At 50.2% G+C, this 15,620-nt stretch overlaps 11 protein-coding genes across 12 annotated transcripts; 7 read left to right on the top strand and 4 right to left on the bottom strand.

The window, feature by feature from the left end:
- Positions 1 to 158: 158 nt before the first annotated feature.
- On the top strand, positions 159 to 1,121 carry TERG_02431 (uncharacterized protein; the record flags this gene model as incomplete). The annotated part of the gene is made up of 3 exons (XM_047747914.1): positions 159 to 345; positions 406 to 467; positions 621 to 1,121. The coding sequence occupies 3 exons, from the start codon at positions 159 to 161 to the stop codon at positions 1,119 to 1,121; spliced, it is 750 nt and encodes a 249-aa protein (XP_047603883.1).
- A 529-nt stretch (positions 1,122 to 1,650) lies between these two features.
- On the top strand, positions 1,651 to 2,301 carry TERG_02430 (uncharacterized protein; the record flags this gene model as incomplete). Its single annotated transcript, XM_003237667.1, has 3 exons — positions 1,651 to 1,850; positions 1,954 to 2,206; positions 2,269 to 2,301. The coding sequence occupies 3 exons, from the start codon at positions 1,651 to 1,653 to the stop codon at positions 2,299 to 2,301; spliced, it is 486 nt and encodes a 161-aa protein (XP_003237715.1).
- Positions 2,302 to 2,645: 344 nt separating this feature from the next.
- Positions 2,646 to 4,250, bottom strand: TERG_02429 (uncharacterized protein; the record flags this gene model as incomplete). The annotated part of the gene is made up of 4 exons (XM_047747913.1): positions 2,646 to 3,780; positions 3,845 to 3,963; positions 4,025 to 4,077; positions 4,172 to 4,250. 4 exons carry the CDS (start codon positions 4,248 to 4,250, stop codon positions 2,646 to 2,648), a joined length of 1,386 nt encoding a protein of 461 aa, XP_047603882.1.
- Positions 4,251 to 4,631: 381 nt separating this feature from the next.
- Positions 4,632 to 5,943, top strand: TERG_02428 (uncharacterized protein; the record flags this gene model as incomplete). The annotated part of the gene is made up of 4 exons (XM_003237665.2): positions 4,632 to 4,948; positions 5,060 to 5,572; positions 5,673 to 5,778; positions 5,844 to 5,943. Exons 1-4 carry the CDS (start codon positions 4,708 to 4,710, stop codon positions 5,941 to 5,943), a joined length of 960 nt encoding a protein of 319 aa, XP_003237713.1. The 5' UTR covers positions 4,632 to 4,707.
- Positions 5,944 to 6,132: 189 nt separating this feature from the next.
- TERG_11849 (uncharacterized protein) lies at positions 6,133 to 6,624 on the top strand (the record flags this gene model as incomplete). Its single annotated transcript, XM_047750897.1, has 1 exon — positions 6,133 to 6,624. The coding sequence occupies one exon, from the start codon at positions 6,133 to 6,135 to the stop codon at positions 6,622 to 6,624; it is 492 nt and encodes a 163-aa protein (XP_047605659.1).
- Positions 6,625 to 7,951: 1,327 nt separating this feature from the next.
- TERG_11848 (uncharacterized protein) lies at positions 7,952 to 8,305 on the top strand (the record flags this gene model as incomplete). The annotated part of the gene is made up of 1 exon (XM_047750896.1): positions 7,952 to 8,305. The coding sequence occupies one exon, from the start codon at positions 7,952 to 7,954 to the stop codon at positions 8,303 to 8,305; it is 354 nt and encodes a 117-aa protein (XP_047605658.1).
- A 78-nt stretch (positions 8,306 to 8,383) lies between these two features.
- TERG_11847 (uncharacterized protein) lies at positions 8,384 to 9,010 on the top strand (the record flags this gene model as incomplete). Its single annotated transcript, XM_003237663.2, has 4 exons — positions 8,384 to 8,511; positions 8,565 to 8,663; positions 8,719 to 8,771; positions 8,826 to 9,010. The coding sequence occupies 4 exons, from the start codon at positions 8,384 to 8,386 to the stop codon at positions 9,008 to 9,010; spliced, it is 465 nt and encodes a 154-aa protein (XP_003237711.2).
- Positions 9,011 to 9,398: 388 nt separating this feature from the next.
- TERG_02425 (uncharacterized protein) lies at positions 9,399 to 12,266 on the top strand (the record flags this gene model as incomplete). Of its 2 annotated transcripts, XM_003237662.2 has the most annotated exons (3): positions 9,399 to 10,182; positions 10,234 to 10,459; positions 10,533 to 10,737. In XM_003237662.2, the coding sequence occupies exons 1-3, from the start codon at positions 9,558 to 9,560 to the stop codon at positions 10,735 to 10,737; spliced, it is 1,056 nt and encodes a 351-aa protein (XP_003237710.1). In that variant the 5' UTR covers positions 9,399 to 9,557. The 2 variants fall into 2 exon arrangements, with proteins under 2 accessions (XP_003237710.1, XP_047605656.1); XM_047749418.1 differs by having other exon boundaries at positions 10,234 to 12,266.
- Positions 11,465 to 11,836, bottom strand: TERG_11846 (uncharacterized protein; the record flags this gene model as incomplete). Its single annotated transcript, XM_047750895.1, has 1 exon — positions 11,465 to 11,836. The coding sequence occupies one exon, from the start codon at positions 11,834 to 11,836 to the stop codon at positions 11,465 to 11,467; it is 372 nt and encodes a 123-aa protein (XP_047605657.1).
- On the bottom strand, positions 11,837 to 12,816 carry TERG_02424 (uncharacterized protein; the record flags this gene model as incomplete). Its single annotated transcript, XM_003237661.1, has 6 exons — positions 11,837 to 11,894; positions 11,957 to 12,189; positions 12,260 to 12,440; positions 12,530 to 12,588; positions 12,690 to 12,722; positions 12,784 to 12,816. 6 exons carry the CDS (start codon positions 12,814 to 12,816, stop codon positions 11,837 to 11,839), a joined length of 597 nt encoding a protein of 198 aa, XP_003237709.1.
- Positions 12,817 to 13,968: 1,152 nt separating this feature from the next.
- Positions 13,969 to 15,323, bottom strand: TERG_02423 (uncharacterized protein). Its single transcript, XM_003237660.2, has 3 exons — positions 14,774 to 15,323; positions 14,606 to 14,718; positions 13,969 to 14,540 (listed from the first exon to the last, which is right to left on the bottom strand). Exons 1-3 carry the CDS (start codon positions 14,834 to 14,836, stop codon positions 14,393 to 14,395), a joined length of 324 nt encoding a protein of 107 aa, XP_003237708.1. The 5' UTR covers positions 14,837 to 15,323; the 3' UTR covers positions 13,969 to 14,392.
- Between the last annotated feature and the right edge of the window lie 297 nt (positions 15,324 to 15,620).

Here is a 15,620-nt window from a genome sequence, read left to right as displayed (position 1 = left end):
AGTCGCGAATTTGATATCACGTGAATCAACTTTGGAGATAAGGTTTACTAGCAACCAAATATTACGTAATTATAAATATCATTTTGAAGAAAAGAAATAAAAAAGAAAAGACAAGAAGTTGATGATTTTATGCAACCAAAAGACTATCACAGCAGACCATGGCTACGGAGGCTTCAGATTTGACGCCGCTGTTGGAGCAGCTGGAAGATAGCATTGATGATATAGAAGAAGTCCTGGAGCCGCTGCTGGAGCGGGGACTCACTACGACGGCGCAGAAGCTGCCTCTGCTGGACAAGGCAAAGCTCCATGTTCTGCTCTCATACTCCATTGAATCCCTAATATTCTGTATGCAGCTGCGCCCTTTTGATATATGCCCTTGATTATCAGCTAACTTCCTTCTTCCAGCATACCTAAGATTGAATGACGTAGATGCAAAAGAACACCCGGTATTCAGGGAACTGAACCGCGTGAGACAGTAGAAGGGTACAACAAAGTTGCATGCCTTGTTAATAGTGTGGCGATATGTAGTAAGAAGATGCTGCAGGGAGATTCATAAAGCACGGTCTTGTAAGTCCACTTTTTCACGGTTGTATCTGTGCCACCACCTCTAACGGATACAGGCTGGAAACGACAAGTATGACCTCGAGCGCGCCGAGAGAGAAGCAAAGGAGAAAGCGTTGGCCCAGCTAAGGGCTGCGCAGCTAGCTAAAATGAAGGCGAAGGTAGCTGCTACAGTACCGCAGAAACGCTCCGCTGAAGAATCCGAAATGTCTGGACGTGATAGTACAGCAGTGTCGACACCGGAACCAAAGAAGAGTAGAATAACAGACCCGGGGGATGATGATGAAGAGGACGAAGAAGAGGAGGAAGGGCAAGAAGATGGCGAAATTGAAGAAGAAGAAAGTGCCGAAGATGATAAGCAAGTTGGTGAGGTCAAGGAAGAGGCGTTTATCAAGCTGCCTGCCGTCGAGACCTCGAAAAAGAACAAGAAAAAGCTGAGCAAAGCCGAGAAAAAGGCCATGCACGGGAAGAATGGAAATAACGCTGCGAAGAAGAGGCATAAGCGGAAGAACAAGAAGGTCAAGAAAGCTGACGCTGCTCGGCCCCAAAATAACGGTTGAGAGGTGGATGTGTCTATGCTTATGCATACACTTTACCAGGCATCTCGATGAGCCATACATATACTGTTATATCTACAGTATATTTGACGCTCCAGCCGATGTCCAACGCAGCATTGGGTCTTGATATTATTATGAGCTACAACCCATCGTCCATAGTAGAGACGAGTCCCGGCCAAGCTCTCAACTAGATATCAACATATCTCCCACCATACCTGTATCACTACGACTCCTATAAGTACTCTATAGACCACTATTCTTATTCCTAACTCTTTTACTTCTACTTCTACTCTCTTCTATCTACTTCTTTTCTTCCTCATGCGAGATCGACTGGCAATCGCGCTCTGCAGCTCTCGACCAATCGGAGTTAAGCCTTTTAATTTCGTACACGGCCCGACTTATCTCCGTCTCCAACGTCGCTCCCCGTATTTTTCTTCATCTTCAGTCAACAACGCCGACTCTACCAGCCCAGATATCCCACGATACCAACCTCTTTGAAGCACCGTATCAATCCCCCATACACACATCTACAATGGCCCGTCAACGCCGTTCCGCTGCCCCCGCTCGCAGCGCCCCTCCCAGACCTACCGCTGCCCCAGCTAGACCAGCTGCTCCTCAGATGCAGCAGCAGAGACCATCTTCTACCGCCGCTGCTCCCGTTCAGACCCAGCAAGCTCCCGCTCAGTCTAGCGGTGGATCCAGCTTGTTCGGCCAGATGGCTGCCACCGCCGGGTAAGTCGCATTTCCGAGCCGAGCGAAGAGATATACGTATCAAATCAGGCAGACAGGCACCGACATTCAGCATGTGAGACTAACCGGGTTATTCTATGTATAGTGGTGTTGCTGTCGGTTCCTCCATCGGCCATGCTGTCGGCAGCTTCTTCACCGGTGGCTCTTCCAGCGCTGCCCCAGCCGAGACCCAGCAGGCTGCTGCCGCTCAACCCATGGACAACTCATTGTACCAGGCCAACTCCACCAGCGGATGGGCTGAGGATGCTCCCTGTGCCGCCGATGCTCGAAGCTTCAGGAAGTGCATGGATGACAACCGTGGTGACCTCACCATCTGTGGATGGTACATGGACCAGCTGGTACGTTCGAACAACCTAGGCGTATATATCTTTTTGGGAAAATATGACTAACTTCTCTATAGAAAGCCTGCCAGCAGGCTGCTAAGCCTTACTAGGACGATACGAGGATGTAATTCCGTCTTCTTACTTACGTCCTGTTTACGTCCTGTCTTCCAGCTCTAGACTAGAACGATCTCATGTCTTTGTAATAATATAGAATGTAAACATGCATCAGCGTGGCCTATGACAATCCTCATCCATTGGTTTTTGTTATAGAATCCATAGCGAAATACATTTGTTAATAAGGAATATTTCTTGCTGGAAGTGTGCAAGTGGTAATTAAATAGTAGAGTCAGAAAAGTGAAATGAAAATACAAGCATGCAATATGCAAAATGCAAGATAGAAAGTCATTAATTATCGTCGTCCTTTTTTCGAGGCTCAAAGTTCAACTATCAAAGGTTAGCATTGGACGAACGTTTTCATTTGACAATGTAGACCTACCTGATTGCCGTTATAAAACTGGTGGTCATTTTTGCCCGAGTTGGCATCATGCAGAGTTCGAACCCGGTTGCGTGTAGACATTCTGGGAGATGTCTCTTCTGTGGCTTCAGTCTGCGTTGACGCACCGCGCCCAAAAGCAGCTGGGTTCTGTCCAATTCCCAAGGCAGACCCTACCGCGCCAGCTACAGCGTTAACCGTGCCAGCAACAAGGTTGTATCCCCCGGAGAAAACTCGATATGGCAGTGAGGCACCCGAGTCTGAATATGCATATGTATATGTCCTTATCGGCACCATGACCAGTGTTGCCGTGGGACCAACACCCAGCTCCTGGAGAGACTGGTGCTCTTCTGAAAGTGAGATGGCCTTATTCTCAAGTGGCGTGAGTATATGCTTCAGGGTATACGGTGCATCACCATCAGAGCGTTCCCTATCCAGCCATGACCGGACAGCGGTACCTATAGTCTGATTGGGAAAGAAGGTGTTTCTGATCGAGCTTCCGTCGAACAGACGGACCTGAAGACGGTACTTTTGTGCGGCAGGGGTTGGTGTGCATGAAGCTTCATGCTTTTCAGCAGCAGCCGCCCTCTGTCTCTCCGCTTTCGCCTTTCGTACTTCGTTGTCCCGTCTTATTCGTTCGAGAACACGCTCTCGCTCTTCTCTTTCCTGTTGGTGTCTTCTCTTCTGTTTGCCCTTCCACTCTGCTTGTTCTTTCTTCTCATTGTCTGGCTCCGCCGGCCGTTTTCCCTCTCGGACACTGTCCCGTCTCTGTTGGTCGTTAGCCCGAGTATCACTGGGCGGATCGACGACGTTGCTTGGTGGTGCCGGCGTGGCTGGAGGGGGAGACGGAGCTGGAGGCGTAGCAACGGGAGTTCCAGAAGCCGCGGGGGTAGCAGGAACAGTGGTTGGAGACACTGAGGAGCTGCCTGTTTGGCTAGCCGTTCTTTGTGCCTGAGCCTGAGCCTGAGCTTGCGCCTGCGCCATAGCCTCCCGCATCCTCCTCGGCGGCTTATTGTCTTCCAGAGCAGCTATCAACCTCCGCTTGAACATAGGCTCTTCCGTCCTTGCTGCAATGTACTCTCGAACGATGCCATTTCTGCGGAGGACCTTCCGTCAGCGCCACAAAAAAGTAACTCAACTTCACAGACTGCTTCACTCACTTGATCACGATGAGCGTAGGCGACTCATTCACTGGACAGAAGGTCGAGAGGAACTCTGCCTCCTGCGAGTCCTCGATCAGCCGCAGCGCCACCGCATTTGTCCTTATCAACCGAACGATCTAGTAGCCCAGATTAGCCCGCCTGTACGCCCAACTGGCACCAATGAACCATGGGACGCACCCTCTCGTCCCTGAGATAGTTGTTCTCCCACAGGTTGCTGAGCTGGCCGTCGTCTGAATCACCGTCAGCAGTCAATCCGTGGCGTCAGCAAGAGGCCAGTGGAGATGAAGATCTAGATAGCTAGCCGGCGCTGCCTGGAATACGGACCTGTGATGAAGCAAACAACCTGCTTGACGTCCCGAATCGCCTCGTTGATCCCGCTCTGCAAGTCTCCTCGGTAGAACATGGCGATGTCTCAATGCGTATCTCGTCGACAAGCTGGCTGACGCTCTGTCTCTGCGCTTTTCCGGCCGTCTTTCGTCGTATAAATAACTTATATCGCCTTTTTTTTCCGTCTCGCCGTCTTCTTTTCTTCTTCCGGCCGTCGTTGCGATTAAATACGAGAAAAAGGCGAGAGAGTTGGATGGTGGTGCACGGGCCAATCAGAGAGAAAAAGCATCAAGAAAGATAAAAAAAAAAGTACATCGAAATCCGAAGAATCCGACGAAGTTCTTGGTTTCTTTTCGTCTGCAGCGATCGAGACGAGACAAGGAGCCGGGAAGGCTGGACGATATCGAAATTCGATTATTGGACTCGGAGAGGCTGGAGGTTGGAAGCTTTCGCCGCCGGATGTCATAACCTACCGACTAGCCAGCAACAACAACAACAACACCCGCGAGCGAGTGAGCTTCTTCAAGGAAGACATGGCAGCACCATTCACTCTACTACGGCGGTTTGCGCCCTCGTCGCTGGGAATCAGGACGGTGTTTCGGTCTGCGGGTGCTGGCAGAGGTACTGGTCGGATACAAGGCCTGCAGTGCGGGAGGACTCAGGTTCGACGAGCTCACACGCCGGCGGAAGACCCCAATTGGACATCGATCGTGGACAACCCTGCAAAGCTGGTTCGGACAGGAGGGAAGCATGGCTACGGGTTGATCATACTAGGTACGGAGCATATCTGAGACTGCGTGCTTTTCTTTTCTTTTTTACTCTTTATGGTTATATGGCTGTGGTGTTGTTGTGGTGGTGCTTGTATAGCTAACATGTACAATCTAGCTATCATTCCGGTCACAGCATTCGCCCTGGGGACATGGCAGGTCCAGCGCCTCGAGTGGAAATCAAACCTGATAGCGAAGTTCGAAGACCGTCTCATCAAGCCGCCGCTGCCTCTTCCTCCGGTCGTCGACCCTGATTCCGTCGAAGACTTTGAATATCGACGGGTATATGCAAAAGGCCGTTTACGACACGACAAAGAGATGTTGATTGGGCCCCGCATGCATGAAGGAAAGGATGGCTATCTCGTCGTGACGCCACTGGAAAGAGGGGATGGTGAAAGCACAATCCTTGTCAATCGCGGTTGGATTGCAAAGTCGCTGGAAAGGCAGTCGGAGCGGAGGGAAGGGCTGCCGCAGGAAGAGGTCGTGGTCGAGGGGCTGCTGCGGTCACCATGGAAGAAGAACATGTTTACGCCCGATAACAAGCCAGAGGAGGGCAAGTTCTACTTCCCGGACGTCAAGCAGATGGCTGAGCTGACCGGCAGCCAGCCGGTCTGGATAGAAGAAACGATGGGTGAGTCTGCCTCGTAACCTGTAACCCCCATATCCCGCCCTTTCGCAATCCTGGCTGCAAGACTTTGTCCGTGTGACTGTTCTGGCTGACAAGTCAACAGTGCAGGACATCTTGTCCATGTACACAAGAGAGGACAAGGGTATACCAATTGGTCGTGCAGCGGAAGTCAACCTCCGCAACAACCATGCTCAGTACATCTTCACCTGGTACGTTAGATTGGAAGCACCCCGGACACATGCATGGGAGTTTTGAGCTAACGCAGTAGATCTAGGTACGGGCTCTCCCTGGCCACCGCCATCATGCTGTGGATGGTTGTCAAGAAACGGCCGAATGAAGCAGTTCGACGGGTCCGTCAGAACAAGAGCTGGTAATCCCAGCTACCAACCTCATCCGGACACGGCAGCTTGCCACACAACTCAATCAACCCTTGGGCAAGCGTATGTCCTGCAGAAGCTCTTTGGGCAGATGCTTTTGCGCGAGAGCAAACACCGAAGCATTCCTACCCACATGTCGTTGTCTTTCATTTCCAGGTGTTAGTTCCGGGTTCGTGCATAATTCGAATGACACAAGCTTACCTTCTCATGAGAGCGATGACATCTGTCTCGTCAATTGTTTTACGCCCGGAGTGTTCGGAGTACGTCGACAAATCCCCGCTTGCTTGCTCAAAGAACCAGTCTGTGGCCTGCTGGATGGCAGCCATGGTGTCCTTGGTGATTCTCGTTTTCTTGTTCCCGGACCTAGCAAATCGCATTGCCAGCTTCTTTACCACTCCTGCAGGCAGGCTTGGGACCGGGATACCATGTTTAGAGACCTTTTGTTTCTTCCGTGGTGGTTCAGGCTGGTCTTCCTGTTCCATTTCCACCTCTTCCGCTTCTTGTTCTACGGGTTCTGGTGTCCCTCTGTTAGGTGACACGTCATCCATGGCTGGCTCAAAACCGCCCGTCCCGAAATCGCTTCCTGACGGCGGACTATCTGGACCCCCGAATTCTGGCGGCACAGTTTCTAATTCGAATGTGTCCTGTTCATTTTCATTCTCAATTGACACAGTATGAGGCGCTTCTGGAGTTGGGAAAGCAAAATCGAAATTAAAACGACCCAGATCCTCAGTTTCTCCCCTACAAATGTAACATTAGAACCTGCAGAGGCTGTATGATTAGAATATAATGCAAACTCTTACCCAGCATCTAGCATTGGTTGTCCAGTCGTATTATCAAGATCCTCGTCGAAGTCGTCTTCTTGCCCAACACGAAAGTCCAAACCATCTTCAGGGTCTTCAATGTTTGTTGTGTCTCCGTAATGGTCGCTGAACCGGTTACTGGCGAAGCTTACTCTCGACAACCTAGCCAGATCGCGGCCTGACCGCTCTCTCCTAGGCAACTCGATTGATCCCCTAGTAGCATCCTCGTCGTCAGGAAGAACTGATAGCCTAGGCGGAGGCATCGGTGGGCTGTTATCATCCTGATCCACGGCCATTTCGTTGAGAGGTAACGAAAGCCGAGGGGGTGGGATAGGAGGCTCCTTGTCTAGCTCTGCGATTTCGTCCATCGGTGGCTCTGGCTGCGGCTCCGGCTCAGTCGGCGGAGAAGAAGATACCGTCTTGGATACTGGTGCGAGAACTGCATCGTAGGTGTCAGCATCAAACGTATTCATTCTAGCACAGGCAGCAATAACCGACCTTTTCCCAAGTTCTTTAATATATCCATCGGCGTCTCCCGCTTGAAGCGCTGGCTCTTCCGCCTATCTCGGCCAGGAGTATATGTAGCTGCGCGCCTCTGTAGTGCCCGGATTGCATGGGGAGTTACTGGAATGCGTTCACCTCCCCTAGCTCTGGACGGTGTTATCCCTGATTTCTGTCGGCCAGTCCGGGGCGCCGACGGTAAATTCGAGTTAAAAGAGGTAGTATTCTGCTGGGCTGGAGTCGAAGGAGCTCCAACCAATCTTGATAATTTGAATAGCTATGCCAGAATGTCAGGTCGAAGCTGTAATATCCACAGTTGAAGGGGGCATCATACTGCATTGTGAGGTGTTTTGGCAGGACTGGAGCTTGGTCCCGCCGAGTTTAGCGGAGTTTCCCCATTGCCACGGCCGTTAGATGTCGGCATATTGGCCAGACTTATCGTCCTGGATGCTCCCGAGCTCCAGCAGCAAACAGATTCCAGGATAGACTAAAAGTCGAGATGCTGTTGGCCTTTGTTTCTTCGGCCGTTTTTGATTCTTCGAAAGTCGCGACGCGGAAAGTTGCGATAACAAGATGACTAAGCATGATAAGAGCCGCAACTTTTTTTTTCTTATCGCAAAGGAAATTTCGATGGACGAAGAAATGAAAGACGAAAACGCAGGATACCACGATTGACGGGTGACGCAGAGAGATATTTTACAATGGCGGCATCAGTAACTTTACAGGATATGCCCGCGGGGTCAAATAAGCGAAAACGTGTCGAGGAGGAAGATGGCGCAGAAAACACATCCGGAGCAGTTCCGGTACAACAACCCAGCAAGAAGAAAAAGAAGAAGCGGTCGAAGGGTGCGAAAGGTGGGGATGAATACGATGCGAATAAGGTCATGGGCAAAGACGGAGGTATTGACGAATCCATTGGGAAGATGGACGGGAAGCTGCTGGGAGATTACTTTGTCCAACGAATCAAGAGGCATAACAAGAACTTGACAGCTGTGGAATTAGACGATTTCTACATCCCAGGTAGGTTGAAGTTTTGTAGTATCAGATTATTTTGATGTACTATATCTAACTTTCCTATAGAACATGCATTTCTCGACACCTCATCCTGGGAATCCTCTCGGGAACTCGATAATATGCCATCCTTCTTAAAAGCGTTCAGCCCAGGGAAAGGCGAATCGCTTTCCAAGGCCTCTGAAGTCAAAGGATCCCCACATACCCTGGTCGTCACTCTAGCCGGTCTCAGAGCAGCAGAGATAACGAGGTAGGATTATCAAAATCGCTCGATCAGGGGATATGATGCTAACCTCCTTCAAGAGCATTACGGCAATTCCAAAACCAAGACTGTGCAGTTGCCAAGCTCTTTGCCAAACACATAAAGCTAAAGGAAGCTCAGGAAACAGTGGAAAAGACAAGGTATGTCACTTTGGCCAACCCGCTATCAGATCATGTACTTGCTAACTCCGAATAGAATAGGCATAGGTATTGGAACACCGGTCAGGTTAAACGATCTTGTTAACTCAGGTAAGATCAATAGTTATATTCTTTTGAGAATATACGATTAACAGACGGTTGTAGGGTCACTAAAGCTTGATTCGTTGAAGCGTATCGTTGTTGATGGGTCTTATGTTGACCAAAAGAAACGTGGCATATTTGATATGAAGGAACTTCATTTTCCTCTTATGGAGTTTCTCAATCGGGCTGAACTAAGGGAGCGATATCAGTCTAAGAAAAGCGATAAAGTGCAAATTATTGTATATTGATACCCTCAGACTAGCACGTCACTACTATCCAGCATTTCGTTGATACAGGCCCTATGATAGGGAATGCAAACATCCTCCAAAGCGTTTCTAGGAGCCACTGTGCTCGATTACCCTATATTACCCAGAGTCTATAGGTTAGGTCTTACAGGTATACGGAGGCTTAAACAATATGTATCAGTTAATGCTCCCTCAAAATTCCCCCTCAATGCCATTTTCTTCTTCTATGTAGAAAACCTTTGAATATTCAAGATGACATAATCAAAACTATTACTAATCAAACTAGGTTCTAACCTTAATTCTCCTCACCGCCTTTAATTCCTCGGCCGGCAGAATTTTGGATCCACAAGAAGTTTTTTTAGTTATTTTTTTTTTTAAAGAAAAAGAAGAAGCAAAAGATCCAGTCGTGTTGATGCGATTTATTTTGGACAATCAGTGGGCGTTAAGACGTGTGTTTTCTTTAGATTGCAACATTCAAGGACCGGTGATCTAATTGTTTGGCTGAAACTACTATACCCCCCCGGGAAGACGAGATATCACTGCCACGATCATGGGCGATAAGCGAAAACGCGACGAAGCTGCCGTCGACGAGAACGATGGAGCGGTGGTTGATCTCGGGAAGTCGTCTAAGAAGATAAAGAGCGGCGATAAGGAGAAGGTGAAGAAGGAGAGGAAGACCAAGAAGGACAAGAAGGAGAAGAAGGAGAAGAAGAAGCTAGAGAAGGAATTGAAAAAGAAGGCTAGAGAAGAAGCCAATGGTGCCGCTGGCGAGGGCAAGATGGAGGTGGATGGGGAGCCAAATGGAGTCCAGAAGGCAGAGAAGAGCAAGAAAGTGAAGAGAGAGGAAAAGTACAAGAGAGCGAAACAGGAGAGGATGGAGAAGAGAGCGAAGCTCGCGGAAGAGGAAAAGGCTGAACAGGATGAGGAGAAGAAGGAGAAAAAAGAGAAGAAGAAAGAGAAGACGGAAAAGAAGCTGAAGCCCGAAGAGAAGGAAGAGGAGCAGGAAGAAAATGGTGTCAATGGCGCAAAGGCAGAAGAGGAACAATCTGCACCAGCTGCACCAGCTGATACAGAGACACCCGCCGAGAACGGCACCGAAGAGGCTGCTGAAGGTGCTGTGGGGGATGCTGAGATGGAAGAAGCACGGAAGAGCCAGAGATTCATAGTCTTTATAAGTATGTTTATTTTTACTCATTGTCTTGGGCTACCATTGCTAACGTCTGCAGGCAATTTACCGTACACCGCTACGCAAGAGTCCGTCACAAAACACTTTGAAAAGCTCCAACCAACCTCCGTCCGTGTGCCGCTGGAGCGAGGCGGGAAGAAAGGCCGTGGATTCGCCTTTGTTGAATTCGCTGGCTTCGACCGCATGAAGACCTGTCTAAAGCAGTACCACGGCACCATGTTTGAAGACGGTGATAAACCGGCCCGCAAGATCAAGGTGGAACTAACGTGAGTCTACCTACCCCTTTTGACCCGCAAGCTTACCTTTGTCAGATAAGTAGTTCTAACGTACCCCATACAGTGCCGGAGGAGGCGGCTCGAAGTCTGAAGCGAGGAAGATGAAGATCTTGGAGAAGAACCAGAAACTCAAGGAGGAGCGAGCCCGAGATGCGCAGGAGGCCAAACGGGCCAAGACGGCGTCTGCTACGACCAATGGAGCCGGCACATCGGCGGCTGATGATCAGTCGCATATCCATCCTAGCCGAAGGGCGAGGGTGCCCGTATAACTTCTAGAAGCTTACTTTTTCACCACAAAAGTGTTGATTTGTTTTGGATTGGGATTGGCGTTTGGCTGGTGTCGTGTTCTTTGTATTATATTGATAGAATGCTGGCTTTGGAAAAAGAGAACAGCTGCAATTCTCCAGTTGATGTCAATCATAATAGAGCGTCTAGCATCATCTATGGATTATGAACGCTGCGACTTGCAAGTTTTCAACATTGTACCTGCATACGAGGCGAGATACCTATGTGTGACAGCCAGATAGGGACCAAACTGAGAGTCACGGCACAGCCACTTCCCATCCAACCCCGTCGAGTCGTTAAAAAAAGAAAAAGGAAAAAGGACGCGGAGAAGAAGCAAAGAGGGCACGGAAAAGGTAAAACAGGTAAGAAATTAATTATGTAGGAGCACTAAGGAACAGGCTGAAGCTTTGGTGGTGAAGAAAAAGCCAAGGAAAGGGTATTAAAAGATCCGATCCAGGGGTAAGAAAGGGGGAGGGGGATAAGATAGAATTGAAACCAGGCACAATTAACATGACAGAGAAGACTAAAAAGCCGGGAGAGTAGTTTGAACAGGGATGCAGAGCTCGGGACGCAGATGTATGGAGTCAGGGTGTAACAGATATTCTCCACAGGCGAGTTTGAAAGGGAAGGGGGGGTGTCATCATAAGTAAACAAACGAGGGGGAAAGACAGAGAGGGAGATTTGGTTTCGTGATATCTGGAATGGTTGTATTTACTTCGTCAAGTGTGAAGAACAAGGAGAAGAAGAGAAGATGGATGAAGAGATAACCTTGCAGTACGAGCAGTTGCTCCGTCCCAAATGCAGGAAGGTGGTGGAAAAATGAGAAACGCTCGTCATTAAAATCGGTAAAGGCGGAAACAAACAGGTAGAAAGAACAGGATTTGGAAGGTTATTGCAGGTTTCGCATCTGGAGGGATGGGTTCGGGGTGTGGTGGTAGTCGTAGCCGTCGGGCCTGCGGCTGTGGCTGGGGGATGAAAGCGGTAAATTTGGGGTAGGGAATGGTCGAGGGGGGGGAGATCTATGTATCTTCTGCACTTCAAGGTCGATGATCGCTGGAACGTATCTGCATTTAGAGAACACATCTAGAGTATCTGGCACTTTCTCTTTGGTTTCTGAGTTGGACGAGGGTTCAATACGGCTCTATCGAACGTGTTAGTATGCAGTTATAGTTGTGTATGTACCGTGACTGGGGATAGCCCTACCGGATGGCCTCGTCAAAGACGCTCTTGAGGTTGCGCTGGGTGAGAGCAGAGCACTCGAGGTACTTCTGGGCCTTGATCTCCTTTGCGACTGCGAGGGCCTGCTCGTAGGAGACTGGCTCCATCTTCTTGGACCGGAGAGCGTCTGCGGTGGCCTTGTCCTCTCTGAGGTCGAGCTTGGTGCCAACCAGGATAATGGGTACGTTTGGCGCGTGATGTTCGATCTCGGGATACCACTATAGACATAGACACTATTTAACAAGCTGTTTTCCTCTCTGCATTGACCACGCGTCGAAGAGGTCGTACCTTTGCCTTGACGTTGTCAAACGAGGGGGGGCTGACGATGGAGAAACATATCAGGAACACGTCGGTCTGCGGGTAGGAGAGCGGACGTAGTCTGTCGTAGTCCTCTTGACCTGCAGTGTCCCAGAGCCCAAGACTGATGGGCTTCCCGTCTACCATGACGCTGGCCGAGTAGTTGTCGAACCTGTAGCAGCAGAAATAGCAGTGTGAGCAAGGGGTATGCAAGCTGGCGGCGCTGGTACGCGGTGGTCTCGGGGCCTCTTGACAACATACACAGTGGGGATGTATTCTCCAGGGAACGCATTGGTCGTGTAGGAGATGAGCAGGCATGTCTAGAAGATGTTAGCATGAGGACCAGAAGATGTAGATATTGTAGATGTTGTAGATGTTGTAGATATTGTAGATGTTGAGGTGTTGTTGTAGAGAAACGCACCTTGCCCACTGCTCCATCACCAGTAACGACGCACTGCAGGATAGATAGTTAGCAACGCCTTCACACAGCCGTGATATCGCAGAGAGAAACCAACTTTCAGCGACTGAGTAGCTGGACCAGAAGCCATCCTCTGCTGTGCTGGACTGCAGCTGGTGTGAGTCTGTTGTTGATCTGTGGGAGACGCGCTGGGTGACACAGATGCAAGAAGAGCAGCTGTTTAAGAGAGTCAGCCAGGAAGAGGCAGCAGAGAGAGAGACAAAGGCGAGTGAAAGACCTTTTGGCTTGCCTGCAGAGACAAACACGCTGACAGCAGAAAGGCGGCTGCGTAGATGGTCGAGAGAGAGAGAGAGAGTCCAAGGAGGTTCTTCTTCTGTTGCTCGAAGATATCAAAAAACCAGCTTTGGTGGCGCGTTAGCAACGACTAGTCAGTTCACTTTCCAGCGAAAACACCAGCCCACAGGGAGACAGACGGCCGCTCGAGACGCCGTTTATTCGAGCGAGCGTGCGAAAGGGGATATAAAAGCTGCGCTATTCAGCCGTGGGAGAGCTTCCTCGTTGTTGCGGTGACGGGGTTGCGAGGGCTGGATGGATGTCCCGCGGTGGGAGGACGGCAAGGGGGGAGCAGCAGCAGCAGCAGCAGCAGCAGGAGATCCTCAAGACGCAATTGACGGTGGTATTCAAGGCGTGCGGGCTACGTCGATGGACAGGATAGAGCTCTTTCTCCTGGCTCTGCGTCGTCTAGTCGTCTTGTCGTCTTGGTCTATCTCGCTGCTTCGGTCTGACGCAAGGATAGGGGATGCCAGCCTTAAGTTTTTTTATTTTTTTTGAACTAGCTCGGGAGAACGCACTGAAAAAGCGAGCCCTGGACGGTGGGAACAGACAAGAAAAGCCCTCTTAAGGACAGGCCAGGTGCTTACAGGGCGTTGGATCGTGGGATATAGCAGGAGAAAAGGGGGCAGACGGCGTCAAAAACTGCTGGCACGGCGTATCACTCTCCAGATGGACATATACAGGAACGCTGCTCGATGCTCTACGACAGCCCACCTCTACGACTTCGACTACAACTCGACTCGACTTCACTTCGTCTTCTTCTACACCAGACGATTGGAGATCCCACTCGCTTGGCGGCATGTCTCATCTCCATCGCTGCAGCCAATGGCATCGGTGGCTATCCTCGGGCGCATAACCATGAGTGGAGGAGAGTTTTTGCCCTAGTGCACCTCCTGTTCATCCTGACCCCTGGAACCGCCGTCCACTGGATGGATCACCGACTGGGCCAGGTGGTAGCAGGTTAACCAGGCAAGGAGATGGTACACGAGACGGACGGGCGGACGACATCGGACTCGGCGGCTAAAAAGAAGTTCATGCGGCTGACACCGTCATATTCTCTGAGAATTGAACATTGAACAGTTATCTCTCTAGAGAGCCGTTGTTCTCCATGAGAGATTTGGTTTTGAACATGGAACCCCGTCAGCATTTACTCCGTACCGGAGTATCTATATCTTGAACCGCCCAGGGGCGAGGGGCAAGGGGGAACAAGTTCCCGGTGGCACGACTGTAGCAGCCCTATTCATGCAGTGCAAGGGATTACAGGACCAGCACGGCTCGGGAGAAAAGCTTGAGTGTCACAGCAGTGCTATTTATATAAAGGCTGGCTAAAGGAGTATTCGATTATGTGCAACCTGAACTATCAATTATTCTTTCTATAGCTTCGACTTGGATTCGAATCCTCCGATCTGGCTTGCATACTTTATCACTGGTGGGCCGGCGAGCAACGGTCCAACAGCCTTGGACCAGGCCTTGAAGTGCTCGGAGCCGCCGTGGACCTTGACTGCGTCCATATTGACGTACCTACAAGAGTACTTTTCGTCAGCCCCTATCCACTGCAATTTTACGGAGTACACGCATCCACTCACTTCTCGACGACGATGATTTCATGGGACTTTCGATCCAAGAGGCCATAGTAAGTAAGGGCTCCAGGCTCGTTAGCCTTGACCTTCTCAGCTGTCTCGGCGAGGATCCTGGCGACCTGGAGCTGTCAGTCGACTTGAACCAATCTGGTTATCTAGGGCTGAAACTCGTACTTCGTCATGTTTGCCTGGCTTGGGCGTGATGATGGCCACGATGTGCACTGCCGTTGACGCCATGGCTGCTGTGTCTGTGTCTTCGTCAATTGAGTCGAGAATTGGTGGCTGCGGTGGCTACTTATATGACTTGCTCCAGCTATTTGCTAGGATGAAGCTTTTATATATTTAGACGGTCCCCTTCGTCTCCTTGCCATGGTAGCCGCGGGACCTCGGCTGATGTCATCTCGACGTTATATTCGTTATTTCGAGGGGTCGCCCGGATATCTAGATGTTGAAGTGATCGTGTGCTGTCGAGTCAGGGGTTGACAATTGATAGACGCCAGCTTGACATACAGGCTACACAGCAGCAGCTACAATCAACTGCTTTGAAGACATGTATCCCAGGTGCCAATCTCGCCTGCTCTCCAGGCTTCAGGCGTCAGGCTTCAGGCATCACTGCAGCGCTTGACTCGTATCGCCGCGAACCCCTGAACCGCCCTGTCAACCACCAGGACGAAGAAGAAAAGAAGCAGCAAGCTGTCAAACTGCTGTGCCACCTCGGAGCCGTCTTCCAGCCTCAGTAGCCACCGTCTGTCTATCTAGCTATCAGTTTATCTCGTCTATCTCTGCCGCCGTGACGCAGCTGTGTGGCTTGTTCCCCTCGTCTTCCCCCCCTAGTAAACGCCTAAACAACCGCCCAAAGATGCTGGAAAAAGCCGAACCAATCCGAAATTAGACAGACTGCAAATATAAATGTTTTATCTAGCATCGTCGTCGCATGAGACAGAAATAATCGCATCAAAAAAAAAAAAAAAAGGCCCGCAGACTTTGCTGCTGCACCGTTCGTGTTGACTCTTCCCCTATC

The sequence above is a fragment of the Trichophyton rubrum genome, assembly GCF_000151425.1.
Source record: "Trichophyton rubrum CBS 118892 genomic scaffold supercont2.2, whole genome shotgun sequence".
NCBI lineage: Eukaryota > Fungi > Ascomycota > Eurotiomycetes > Onygenales > Arthrodermataceae > Trichophyton > Trichophyton rubrum.
Note: the sequence above shows the minus strand (reverse complement) of the source record. Positions and strands in the feature narration are given on the sequence as shown.